Genomic DNA, 13,492 nt, shown 5'->3' with positions numbered 1-13,492 from the left:
AACGCTCTATCCACTGAGCCAAACCGGTTTCGGCAAGGAGATGGTGTTTTGTTAAATCTGCAGTGTGGTCCAGGATCTGTACCCTACATGTTTCTAATGCAGGCCAAACAGACTGGTATTTAGGAATTACTGGTCCAGACACCAGTGTTTTATAATATCCTGGAGAGTGACAAAGTGAAAGAGTAAAACCTTTGAATTTGCTGTTCTGGGAAGAATATGTTACTCCCATGAGAGTTCTGTGTCATAACTCTTTCTCAGAATACAAAGGTATGTATTAGAAGACATCAGGGTGGACAGGAGCAGGCCTGTCCATGTCAGGTGAATTTTCCTTTTTCTGTCCTGCTGTCCTGCTTTGCAGTAATTTTCCGTGGAGTTTGCCACGGCAGTGTTTGGGTAACAGTTCTGAAGTGCAAGACAACTTCACCTCCTTTGTCAGTCAAAAGGAGAGCTTGGCTTGTTGATTTAATACACTGATCCTATTAACTCGTTAGTAGAGAACCTCAAACATATATGCATTTATTACATGTGACTATTATGTAGACTCAGAGCCATGAGTTTTAGAAACTGATGTCTTTTCATGACCCTTGACCTTATCTGCATGTGGTGTTTACTTCCTGGTTCTCCTCAGCTAATATTAGCGTGACTAATCTGGAGGAAAGGGAGTTCAAGGAGTCCTGGTATGGGTCTTTAGGTATCCATTGGTTGCCTTGGAGAAGACAGATCGTAGGCTGTAGCAGACCAAAGTTGCCCTAAGAGTTTTGAATACAGCCCATGCCATGCTTTAAGTTAAATTAGTAGTACATTTTTTAAAAGTGGAATATTGAACATGGAAATCTTGATAATTGATTATTAGGGGGGAATAAAAAGGAAGCTGTGTACCACAAAGCAGTTGCACACATTAGGCTGTGCATAGCTTCCCAGGTCACCTAGTCATCACTCAGGGCAGGGTGGCCTGTTGTGCGTGCTGTTTTATCACGTACATTTACACACCTTTGCTGGGACTGTGAGGAAGAATCTGTTCCATGACTCTCTCTGACTTCTGGTGGTTTGCTTGGTGTTCTTTGGCTTGTGGAAACATCACCCCAAGTTCTGCATTTATCTTCACACTAGAGGCCCGGTGCACGAAATTCGTGCATGGGAGTGTGTGTGTCCCTCAGCCCAGCCTGCACCGTCTCCAATCTGGGATCCCTCTCACAATCCAGAACTGCTGGCTCCCAACCGCTTGCCTGGCTGCCTGCCTGATTGCCCCTAACTACTTCTGTCTGCCAGCCTGATCACCCCCTAACCACTCCCCTGCCAACCTGATTGACGCCTAACTGCTCCCCTGCTGGCCGGATCTTTTTCTTATTTCCTGGTGCAGAAATACGTGAAGATCTGCCTTGGGATCATAGTGATTGCCTCTAACTGCCCTCCCCTGCTGGCCTGGTCACCCCAACTGCCCTCCCCTGCTGGCCTGGTCACCCCTAACTGCACTCCCTTGCCAGCCTGGTCGCCCCTAACTGACCTCCCTCGCAGGCCTGGTCCCTTCCTCCCCCCAGCTGCCCTCCCCTGCAGGCCTTGTCCCTCCCAACTGCCCTCCCTTGCAGGCCTGGTCACTCCCAACTGCCCTCTCCTGCAGGCCTGGTCCCCCCAACTGCCCTCCCCTGCAGGCCTGGTCCCCTCCAACTGCCCTCTCCTGCAGGCCTGGTCCTTCCCAACTGCCCTCCCCTGCAGGCCTGGTCCCTCCCAACTGCCCTCCCCTGCAGGCCTGGTCCCCCCCAATTGCCCTCCCCTGCAGGCCTGGTCCCCCCAACTGTCCTCTTCTGCTGGCCATTTTGTGGCGGCCATCTTGTGGCCACTTGGAGGTGGCCATCTTGTGTTGGAGTGACAGTCAATTTGCATATTACCCTTCTATTAGATAGGATGGCACTTTCCCTGTGTGTGTTCAGACCTCCCTCTGTGTCTATGTCCAAATTACCCCTTTCTATAAGAACACCGGTCAGATTGCCTAGAACCCACCTAATGACTTAATGTTAACTTGATTTCCTCTGTAAAGACCCTCTCTCCAAATAAGGCCACATGCTGAGGTACTGGGGATTAGGACTTCAGTGGATTTGCCGGGGGGGGGGGGGAGGGGGGGACGGGAGGGGGGCGGGCACAATTCAACCCATAAAACTGCTTTTGTTGGGTTTGAATTTCTCACTCCTGCTTGACCTTCCAGAGCAGTGTCGCCAACCTTTTGGACCTCACGGACCACCAGTGGTCCGCAGACCACTGGTTGGTGACTGCTGTTCCAGAGGGTAGGCATCAGCAAAAGTGTAAGTTATAAGGGAACAAATTTGGGTTCAATGTAAGGAAGATCTTTTTCTTATTTCCTGGTGCAGAAATACGTGAAGATCTGCCTTGGGATCATAGTGATTGCCCCAGAAATACTTGAGCCAGGTTCGGCGGCCGTTGGTCAACGCTGATATAGACTAGGAGTCGGCAGGCTTTTTTCTGTAAAGATCATGAGAGTAAATATTTTTGGCTTTGTGGGCCATAATGGTCTCTGTTGGCAACCACTCAACTCTGCCCTTATGGTATAAAATCAGCCAGAGAAACATTTGAGTGTAAAGAAATGAGTGTGACAGTGTTGCAATAATTTTTATTTACAGAAGTGGGCGTGTTAGCAGAGGAGTAGTGGGGAGTCATTGTTTAATGGGGACAGAGTTTCAGTTTGAGATGTCGAGGGAGTTCTGGAGATGGAGAGTGGTGCTGGTTGTACAACGTGAGGGTATTTAATGCCATTGAACTGAATACTAGAAAATGGATAAAATGGTAAATCTTGTGTTATGTGTTCTACCACAATAAAAAAAGTATGGCTCTGGCCGGTTTGGCTTAGTAGATAGAGCATTGGACTGCGGATTGAAGGGTCCCAGGTTTGATTCCGGTCAAGGGCATGTGCCTTGGTTATAGGCTCAGTCCCCAGCCCTGGTTGGGACCCGTGTGGGAGGCAATCAATTGATGTGTCTCTCTCACATTGATCTGTCTCTCTCCCTCCCCCTCTCCCTCCCCCTCCCTCTCCCATTCTCCCTTCCACTCTCTAAAAATCAATGGAAAAATTTCCTCAGGTGAGGATTAAAAAAATAAAAAAGAATTAAAAAAAGTATGAAAGAAGACAATAGGCAGTGGGCAACCATTGGCCAGTGGAATCAGATTAGATGTATGTGCCCATTGCTGATCAATCACAGTTTTGACTCTTTCTCGGAAGTCACTACCAATCCATCGAAGTCAAGTGAAACTTGAGATGGCCCTGGGATGAGTGATCATTGAGGCCCCTTTCCACTGTAAAAGTCTGCTGCGAATTTACTGGATTTTCTGCCTCCCTGTCTTTATTTGAAACGTTAAATGCATATCTATAACATCTGCTGTTGCCTTAGTAAACAGATTGCTAAGGTACCCTAAGTTTGAACGCCCACTGGTTACCATTTCTCTTCTTGTTGAACATTTATCTTTATTGTTGAAAGTATTACATATGTCTCCCCTCATTGACCCCCTCCCCCCTCTCGCATTGCCTCCCCCTTCCCCGCTCCCCCCAGGCCTTCACCACACTATTGTCTGTGTCCATGGGTTATGCATATATGCATATAAGTTCTTTGGTTAATCTCTTCTCCACCCCTTTCTCCTTTCTTTCTGAGATTCATCAGTCTGTTCCATACTTCCATGTCTCTGGTTCTATTTTGTTCATCAGTTTATTTTGTTCATTAGATTCCCACTGGTTACCACTTCTCTCCTATCTCTGCTTCTGAGGTGGTCACGGAGGCCCGTGTAGCAGAATGAAATGCTGAGTTGTTCTTGGGTTTCTTTTTCTTTGCAGGATTTATTTGGGGAGAGAGAATTTCTCCCCCAGAATGAATTTTTGAAGTGGTTGAGTCTGCATGTCTGCAATCGTGTCATTCTGGAGGAGCTTTGTGGAAATTTCTTTTTCCTTCTGTGTGGATTTAATGAGAGAAATTTAAATATGGTATGTATGTTTATAATGAGACTTGCTTTAACTTTCAATGATTTTATTTTATCTGTGAATATGCTTAATTGTGTTGGAGCATGCTGGAGAGGTAGGAATGACATTTATATTTATTCTAGTGATTTGTTTCTTTTAAAAATTATATAATTGTTTAAGTTTGGGATGGTCATTCACACACATTCTAGTGTGTGTGTGTGTGTGTGTGTGTGTACATTTATTTATTTATTTTAGAAAATATAACCTCTTGGCCAGCAATCTGCTGGTGTTTCTAAATATATTTGTAATGTTGCCTTTCGAAAAACAGGTTTTAATATTCTAGAATGAAGGTTCTAGGGAATTTTTTAAAGTGATAGTAAATGTTCTTGTTTCTGATGATAAATGTAAGGTATAATTGTCATATAAAATTTTGGAAATTCAGAAAAGCATGAAGAAGAATATAAAAATGAGCAGTTATCTAAACCCATACAGCCCCACGGTTACCCTCTTGCCATGTACTCTGTGTGTGTGTGTTTATACATATTTTTCTATGACATATTTGTAGTCAAAGAATATTTTCCTGCTCTTAATATCATATCATTGAGATTGTGGCCCTGTGGTTTTTAAATGCTTTGAAGTGCAAAATTTGTGTATTATCAATGCCTCCTTAACACTGTTTTTTTAAAATGCTTTATTTCAACATTCTTTTTGCAGTCTAGAATGTCTGTGTATGTGACACACTCTCCCGCTGGGACTTCCGTGCAAAACATGATACACTGGAGCCAGGTAGGCATTCCAGGAGGGCCGTGGGATTTGTGTCAAATCAGCGTCAGGAAGATCCGTGCATCCCATGTCGTACCTCTCTGCCACGTTTCTGTTGATGGTCACTTGTTTTCTTTATGTACCCTGTCACCAAATACCCCTGCCTTTTGGAACATGTTCTACCCTCTTACCTAATGGACAATTTCTAAAAAGGCCCAGTTCTTGTCACCTCTGGGGTTAGTGCACTTTTGAGGGGAGGATGACCCGCCGAGTTGAAGGCAGTTGCTGAACTACCCAGCTTAGTGACCACCGCAGGCCACGTGTGCTGTGTCATGCACCTCCGCCAAGCACAGCTGACGCCCAGGCCCCACGGCTCAGGGGCACCTGGGAAGGAGGCAGCCTCGACTGTCAGACCACCTGCCTTTTATCACAGGACAGGGTCGCTCCTCCCCTGCGGGTGGCCGGCCTCCCCCACGCGCCGGGTCTGCAGAAGGGCTCTTGGATCGGCTGCGCTCCAGGCTTCTGTTCTTGTCCCAGCCCCTTTCATCTAGCAGCTGGCCGGGGTCGAAGGCCGCAGACTGAGGCTCAGAGCTCGGCTCTGGGGCCCCATTGTGGTTTTAGGTTCTAACCACATGGGAATGTGTCTCATGAACGTTTCCGAAGTCCAGATGCACTGCGGAGGGCAGTCCTGCCCTCTGCCCTTCTGCTTGCTGAGTCATCTTGGTCAAGAAGAATTGCTTTGTGCAGCTGTTCCGTAGGACCTTCTCCTTGATCCTCCCTCTTTGGGCTGTTGGCCAGGGGCTGCCACTCTCTGCCTGCCGGGGTGCCTGCTGGCAAAGGCTCCTGCTGAAGGCGTGGGGGCTGGGCACTGGCAGGCTGAGGGCTATGATTCAAGTGTGAAGTTTGGGGGCTCCTATGGTGGGAGTTTGAGCGTGCCCTACAAGGTCATTTTATTCATAGTACATTCAGAAGTTTACTTCTTGTTTAAATAATTAGCATTCCATTTTATAAAAACAGTTCCAAAACATAGTTTGTTTGCTTGTTTTTTTTTTGCATGGAACTCTATTTTTTTATGTATCCTATTTTGTAAAAAATATGTTTTTTAAATTAAAAGAAATTTTCAATTACAGTTTATATTCAATATTAGTTTGTACTAGTTTCAGGTGTACAGCATAGTAGTTGACAATCCAAAACCTAGTTCTTTACTGGGCTTTTAAATTTAGTTTACAGATATTATTCTCTTTATAAATCTGACAAGTCTTGGAGACCCCTCGTCCCCCCGCCCCGCGCCAAGCCTCCTTTAACCCCCTCACTGACCATGCCCAGAGCCCAGGAACTCGGTCCAATTTGAAGAAGGCTGGTCCTAACCTATCTTTACAGTGCTGTCCGGAAATACTTAGGGTGCTATAAAAAATTCGGGTTCTTGGGCCTACCCATGACCTGTTGAGAATTCAAATTCCTGGAGGTATGTCTCTGGGATCTGCATTTTAGGAAGTTCCTCATGTGATTCTGATGTCCTCTATCGTTTGAAACCTAGAGCTTAAAAAGTAATGTACATTAGGTAGGGTCTTTAAAACATTGTAAAAAGACATTTAGTATAATTTAAATTATACAAGTAGTATGTATTCATTATGAAGTTTAAAAATACATGTGAGTACAAAGAAGAAAATAAATTACCCACATGTCCCTTACCCGGGATAACTACAAGTAGTAGGTTGGTATATTAGGGGAAGTTAATATTTTCCTTTACCCTCTTAGGGTTTCTGACTGGGGCTGACATAAGACATTAACGGGAGAAAAGAATACAGATTTTATTTACATGTACATGGGAGCCCTCACAAGAAAAATGAAGATCCACAGAAGTGACTAGGCCTAAGTGCTTATATACTAGGTTGAACAAAGTAGCAACTGTGGAAAAGTAACTAAAATAAATACAGGACACTAAAGGAAATTAGAGTTATTTTAGCCATTTTTTTTTTTTTTTTTTTTTAAAGAAAAGGAGAGGGAGCCTTAACCGGTTTGACTCAGTGGATAGAGCATCGGCCTTCGGACTGAAAGGTCCCAGGTTCGATTCCGGTCAAGGGCATGTACCTTGGTTGCAGGCACATCTCCAGTAGGAGGTGTGCAGGAGGCAGCTGATCGATGTTTCTTTCTCATCAATGTTTCTAACTATCCCCTCTCCTTTCCTCTCTGTTAAAAAAAAAAATCAATAAAATATATTTTAAAAAAAGAAAGAAAGGGAGAGGGAGAGGGAGACAGATAGAAGCACTGATGGGGGGGAAACATTGATTGGCTGCCTCTTGCATGCCCCCTACTGGGGATCAAGCCCACAGTGGGGGCTGAACCTGTGACCTCTTGGTGCACGGGATGATGTTCAACCAACTGAGCAACACCAGCAGGGCTTACCCAGGACTTCTTGTACAGATTTCTCTAGGCCTCCCCTCTATCTCTGATAATAAAAACAGTTCTTCCTTCTGGTATAGGGATGGCTTCTTTCCCATGGGAATTTTATATCTTGCTTCAGAGGAAGGTCAGAGTACCTTCCTTGCATCTGCTGTTTCGCACATTCCTTTAAATCAGTCATTAAAATGGCCAAAGCAACATATTTTGTGGGGGCAGGTCCTGAACTCTCTCACTGCCATCTTCTATTATTTTTTCTGTAAAATGGTTTTCATTACAAAAGGAGGATTACACGCCGCACGCGTTAAACGTTTTTAATTAAATAGCTTTATATTTGCTAAGTTGCTGAATCAGAGATGCCATCATACAGCCTTGAAACAGTTTTGTTTCTCACGATACAGTGCAGACATCCGTGGCACGGGATCGGGGTGGAGGGGGTGTGACAGTCTCCCGGAAGTCACGCAGGGTCCCAGCTCCCTCTGCTGGCGTGCTGCCCCTTCTCCCCCGTGGAAGCCGGGTTGCCTCCGTGTGTGTTCCAGCCCCCAGGAAGGAAGCGTCTAAGGGATGTGGTTCCTCCCCTGGCGGCCATGTGCTTAGCAAAAGCTTTAGGGATTAAGGAAGCAAGCAAGAATGGGCAATTAGCTGTCTCTGCTGTAATCAAAAATACCTTTCCAGGTCAAGAACTAAAATTTAAAATATTTGCAACATCAGTTTTCCTTTGCTTAAATTATTATCATTAATATTTTCATTATTATTATAATTGTTACTGCTATTTTTGCTACAATAGCTTCTCTTTTTTTTTTTTTTTGCATTAGTAAACCATTCTGGGACAAATATTCTTGAATTAAAGATCTTTCATTACTTCCTTAGGGTGCAGTTGTAGAAGTAGACTTAGTGGTCAGAGGAAGGCATACCTTTAAGATTTCTGATACAGATTGTACTTTAGAAGGTTGAACCTATTGACCATTCAAGACATAAAAATAACTTTTAAAATGTCACTTTAAAATCCATCTATCCTAATATCCTAATAGTATAAGTATTTCCTCATGATCTTTGGTCATATTTGATTATCATATAAGTGTAACCATAGAGCTTGCTCACTTTCATTTTCTGACCTTTCCCCCACTTAATATTATTTATAAATATTATTCATATTTCTCTTTCTAGTTTATTATCTTTATATTTACAAAAGTGACATCCTGTTGTGTCTATTGATATAACATGATGTATTTAACCAAATAGTTATGATTGGATTTGAGCTTATTTCCATGTTTTTGCTACTACAAATAATCATCTTCGCATTTCTCTTCTGAGATTTCCTATGACGCTAAGCCTCAAAGTCAAGTTTATAAGTTCAGTCTGAGCCCTAGGCAAGTTTTCCCTGTGTGTTCCAGACTCACTAGGGTGCTTTCTGTAAATGCTGAAAGACATATGTGAGGAAGCGATACACTGTCTACAGTGGTGAACAGCTTGCGCTGGTATGTTTTCACTGACAGCCAGAGCTAGAGCACAGACGCCCTAGCAGGTGCTGTACATCCATACTTTGTTCTGCTTGTTAAATGTGCCACAGGTATGTAAACTCTGTCCTTTGCAATGGTCAAAAGCAGATGCTAGCGTTTCTCCTGTGGAAATCCCCTGTGGCTTCTAATCTCACGCCGTCTTTTATTATATCAGACAGTAGAATTTTAGGCAATGGATAAGACCTGGAACCTCACATGAATCAACAGCAGTTCCGGCAGAGGATGTTTTTCCTCTTTACCAGACGCCACCCTCTGGCCAAAGCTTGAACAGTTTCCAGTTCATTTGGGTTGCCGATTTTGGATTTAAGTCTTGACATATTTTTAATTTGGGGATACATATAGAGGAGGTGTGAATTTGAATTATTTAAAAGTTTAAAAATAAGTGCCTTTTAAAATACTTTCATATCATGCTATCTATGCATAATTTAAATTTTATATACAATATTATTTCATGACTCTAGTTAGAATTGTGCTGGTGTGCAGTACAATTTGGTGATTATACTGATACTGGTACTTGAGAAAAAGTGTCAAAACAATAAAATCATTAAAATATTAAGTAATATAACTAGTCAAATAGAATAGATATATAGAAAATATGGAGATTATATATGGAGTTTATATAGAAGCATACAGAAGTATGTTAGCCCATATATAAATATACAGTGATTATATTTATTCATAGTTATGTGATTTATAATTAATATATTCTAATCCACATACACATATATTAATCTATATATTGTATGTAATCTATGTACATATATATATATATAAAACTTCCCTAAGTAAGATAGTTAACTTTTTGAAAAGTTTAAGATTTACATTTCAGTAAAAAATGTCAGCATAAAGTTTATCCAATGAGTGTGACCATTGATCTAGGGTGGGGTAAAAGTAGATTTATAGTTGTTTGCATAGAAAATAATACAACAATTAATAAATAACATAAGAATAAGCTCTGTGTTTGCATACTCACAGCTGTAAACCTACTTTTGCCCCAATCCTGTATAATTTATAGCATGTCTATAGCTGCTTTATTGTGTCCTACAATAGCTGTTTTCAAATCATACAACAAGAAATTGAGTCACTTAGTAAAGGACAGCCAAGTAATGCCACCTATTTTGAATTACAGTTTGGAAATGAAGAGTAAACCTGAGTATTGGTATAAAATTGATTTCTGAGGGTGTGGCTAACTCTAGCAACCTGTGATGATGATCTCAAACATCTGTGTCAGATAAACTTTTTGTCCACATTATCTTCTTTCTAGACTTTTAAGTTGCAAAAGTTCCAAGCCTTTGACTGGGGAAGCAGAGCCAGGAATTATGTTCATTACAACCAGGTAAAGTCTTCAGAGTCTTTAGAAACAGTGGGCCCTGCAAACTCATCAGGGAGCCAGCCCGCGTTGTCAGGATTCTGGGCTCCGGGCTGCGGAAATGTCTGGGAGAGCTGACTAGATAGTGTCTCAATCCCAGAACAACCCGAGCTTTGTGGTTGGCGTAGTGGCCTGGGCGTTCCCTCTGCATTATTTCCTTGGCCCTGTGTAACAATTGTCACTCTCACTGTTGACATATGTGACTCATTGTGATCAGGAACACAGACGTAGAGTCAGACAAGCCTAGGTGTGTGATCTGGTAGCTGGAGGGCCTTGGCCAAATGACATTACCTAAGCCTTTGCTCCCATATGCAATTAACTTACCATTGTTTTCATTTTTAAATATATATTTTATTATTGATAGCATTACAGATATCTCTCATTCCACACACACCCCCTCCCCCCACTTATACTCCCTCCTCCCTGCCCTGACGCAGCCCCCCAGGTCTTCACTACCCTATTGACTGTGTCCATAGGCTATACATATCCTATATAATAAAAGCATAGTATGCAAATTGTCCCCTTGACCAGGAGTTCATCCGGGAGTTCGACCAGGGGTCGGGGCCGGCCTGGGGAAGGGAGGAAGTACTGGCCAGCAGCCAGCAGCTGCTAGGGACCTTACCAGTGCATGAATTTCATGCACTGAGCCTCTAGTAAGTATATAAGTTCTTTAGTTTATCTCTTCTCATCCCCCAACCCCTCATGGAGGTATGTCAGTCTGTTCCATGCCTCCCTGCTTCGGGTCTTATTTTGCCCAACTTACCATTTTTGAGTGCTGAGTACTCTGAAGTGTAAGGCACTTTGCCATGTTTTACTTACTTAATTCTCACAAATCCCCTACGGTTATTATTATTATTAAAGACTAGAGGCCCAGTGCACGGGGGTGTGTGTCCCTTAGCCCAGCCTGCACCCTCTCCTATCTGGGATCCCTCTCACAATCCAGGACTGCTGGCTCCCAAATGCTTGCTTGCCTGCCTTCCTGATTGCCCCTAACCACTTCTGCCTGCCAGCCTGATCACCTGATAACCACTCCCCTGCCAGCCTGATTGATGCCTAACTGCTCCCTTGCCAGCCTGATTGTCCCAAACTGCCCTCCCCTGCAGGCCTGGTCCCCCAACTGCCCCTCCCTGCAGGCCTGAGTCCCCCCCCCCCCCCCAAACTGTCCTCCCCTGCAGGCCTGGTCCCCCCAACTGCCCTTCCCTGCTGGCCTGGTCTCCCCCAACTGCCCTCCCCTGCTGGCCTGATCTCCCACAACTGCCCTCCCCTGCTGGCCATCTTCTGGTGGCCATCTTGTGTCCACATGGGGGCAGCCATCTTTGACCACATGGGGCGGCCACCTTGTGTGTTGGAGTGATGGTCAATTTGCATATTACTCTTTTATTAGATAGGATGAGGAAACTGAGGCTTCAGTGACTTGTGTTACACCCCAGAGGGAAGAAAAGAATAGAAAGCTATGGACTCCAAAGCCCCTTCCTGACCACTGAGTTCTGTTGCTTTGAATCAACGACTTGGGAGAACACCTTCCTCCCATCGGATTTAAGCACTTGGTACCAGCCCACCAGGATCCTGTACTAACTGTGCTTTCATTGTGGGTTAGGTATATGTTTGTTCCGGTAGCAGTGACTTGAAAAGTAAACAGAGTGATTTTCAAAATTTAGTCTTTAACACTCAATGAATGAATCAGTGTTTAATGGAGATTGCCGGCTGTGGTTTTGTAAATTAAAGCAACCGTGACAAAACTTTCTGTGGGTTTTTCCTTTATAGACTTACCCTCCTGCTTACCATGTGAAGGACATGCTCGTGCCGACTGCCATTTGGAGCGGCGGTCAGGACTGGCTTGCGGACGTCAAGGACGTCAGTGTCTTACTGACCGAGATCACCAACTTGGTGTACGACGAGTGCATTCCGGAATGGGAGCACCTCGACTTCATCTGGGGCTTGGATGCCCCTGGGCGGCTCTATGAGAAAATGATAAATCTAATGAGAAAGTATCAGTGAACGCCAGACAGAGAAATGTACCGTGAATACCACGATCAAATCATGTTAAAAATTTGCCGGCTTAATTTTTCTAAAGTACTTATTTTTCTTTCCCAGGCTTTTTATTTTTTCATATCTAAGAAACTTATGATGTTGAAGATGCCCAGTGTTCTCCAGTTAGGGTAGAAGCACACTTGCTTTTTTTAAAAAAAAAATTGTTTAATCATAGCCAAATATGCAGCTCGTGTCTTAACAATAACATAGTTTCTTTAAGTCTTCTAAAAATATCACTGACTTGTGAAAGGTCATAGCCATTCTGCTTATCCATACCATTTAAAATATACTATATTGCTTTTTTTTTTTTTTTACTCCACACAGGACACATTGACCTCTGTGTTGGACTTTTTAAACTGTGTTGTTCGTTGGTAAATAGCCTGACACTGCCTCGAGGAAAGCTCAGGGTGTAAGTATCCTGTTCTCATCGCTTGGCCTTAAAAGGCTCTCCAGAGGAATGGCCCTGAGTTTAGGGATCTAGTGACACTTTCTCATGTGGTCACTCCGTGGGTGCTGCGTCAAAGCCAGTGACACCCCAGCCGTGTCAATAATAAAACTCCTATAATGCATTTTTATCATCTCTATCTGTGATAGCCGTTATTTAGCAAGTGTTTACATTAATTTCAAAAACAAATTCTGCTCATTAAAGCACAACAGCTGTATTTCAAATACTTGAAGACGGACGCACACAACCTTCGATATCCTTGAACTCTCCATTGTGAGGCGGGTCATAAACCCACTTGTTTGAGAAGAAAAGTCCTGTGGAGAGACGATGCCACTAGTTTTCCTCAAATGAAGGGACTCCCTCAGCCAGTGGCTGTAGCTCAGCAGTGACGCGTGTGAAACGAAAGCCCCGAGGCCGCCCCTGAGAAGTGTCCTCCTGCATTTGACGCGAGAGGAACGTGACCATGAATGCTTTCAGACCTCAGCGCAGGGAATCGCTTTGTTCTTAGTTTTGTGTGTGTCCATGTTTTCGCTACTGATCTGCATCCCTGTGTCAGGAAGCCCAGGTTCAGCTGCTTTTCTCACCGCCTTGTTTCCTACAGTTCTGTCCGGTGGGCAGAATAACACTGATACCTGTTTCTGATATAGTTACTTCAGCTGCAATGATCAACAATTCGTGGTATTGGCTAATATGTGGAGACAGCATCATACTTCCTTGTAACATATAACAAGTCTTTATTTAAACTTTTCAATAAAACTCAGTGAGTCTCAGAGGCTTGACGGATTTAGTGTGTGTGTGTGTGTCTTCTTTATTTAATAGCCCTTCTCTGCTTCCCTTTCTCTTCCGGTAAGACTTGTGCTTTTCTTTCTCATCTTCTCCCCCTCTTCCTTACTCCGTGTAAACCTCACTGATACTGCCCGTGAATGCTTGATGCTCTCCAAGGGGCAGCAGAGAGTGTCTCAAACACAAGGGATATTGGGGATAGTTTGGAAACACTGGTCTTCAGT

General features: G+C 43.7%; 1 protein-coding gene across 1 annotated transcript in view; it reads left to right on the top strand.

Moving 5' to 3' along the window:
* LIPA (lipase A, lysosomal acid type) overlaps window positions 1-13,269 on the top strand; it is a 30,616-nt gene extending 17,347 nt beyond the window's left edge. Inside the window, exons 7-10 of the mRNA XM_079794348.1 lie at window positions 3,836-3,982; window positions 4,673-4,744; window positions 9,905-9,976; window positions 11,774-13,269. Of these exons, the coding sequence (XP_079650474.1) occupies window positions 3,836-3,982; window positions 4,673-4,744; window positions 9,905-9,976; window positions 11,774-12,007 (525 nt within the window). The 3' untranslated portion in view covers window positions 12,008-13,269. The remainder of the gene's footprint in view (window positions 1-3,835; window positions 3,983-4,672; window positions 4,745-9,904; window positions 9,977-11,773) is intronic.
* The last annotated feature ends 223 nt before the right edge of the window (window positions 13,270-13,492 follow it).

This window comes from Cnephaeus nilssonii (genome assembly GCF_951640355.1).
Source record: "Cnephaeus nilssonii genome assembly, chromosome: 16".
NCBI classification, from domain to species: domain Eukaryota; kingdom Metazoa; phylum Chordata; class Mammalia; order Chiroptera; family Vespertilionidae; genus Cnephaeus; species Cnephaeus nilssonii.
This window is presented reverse-complemented; position numbering and strand designations above follow the sequence as displayed.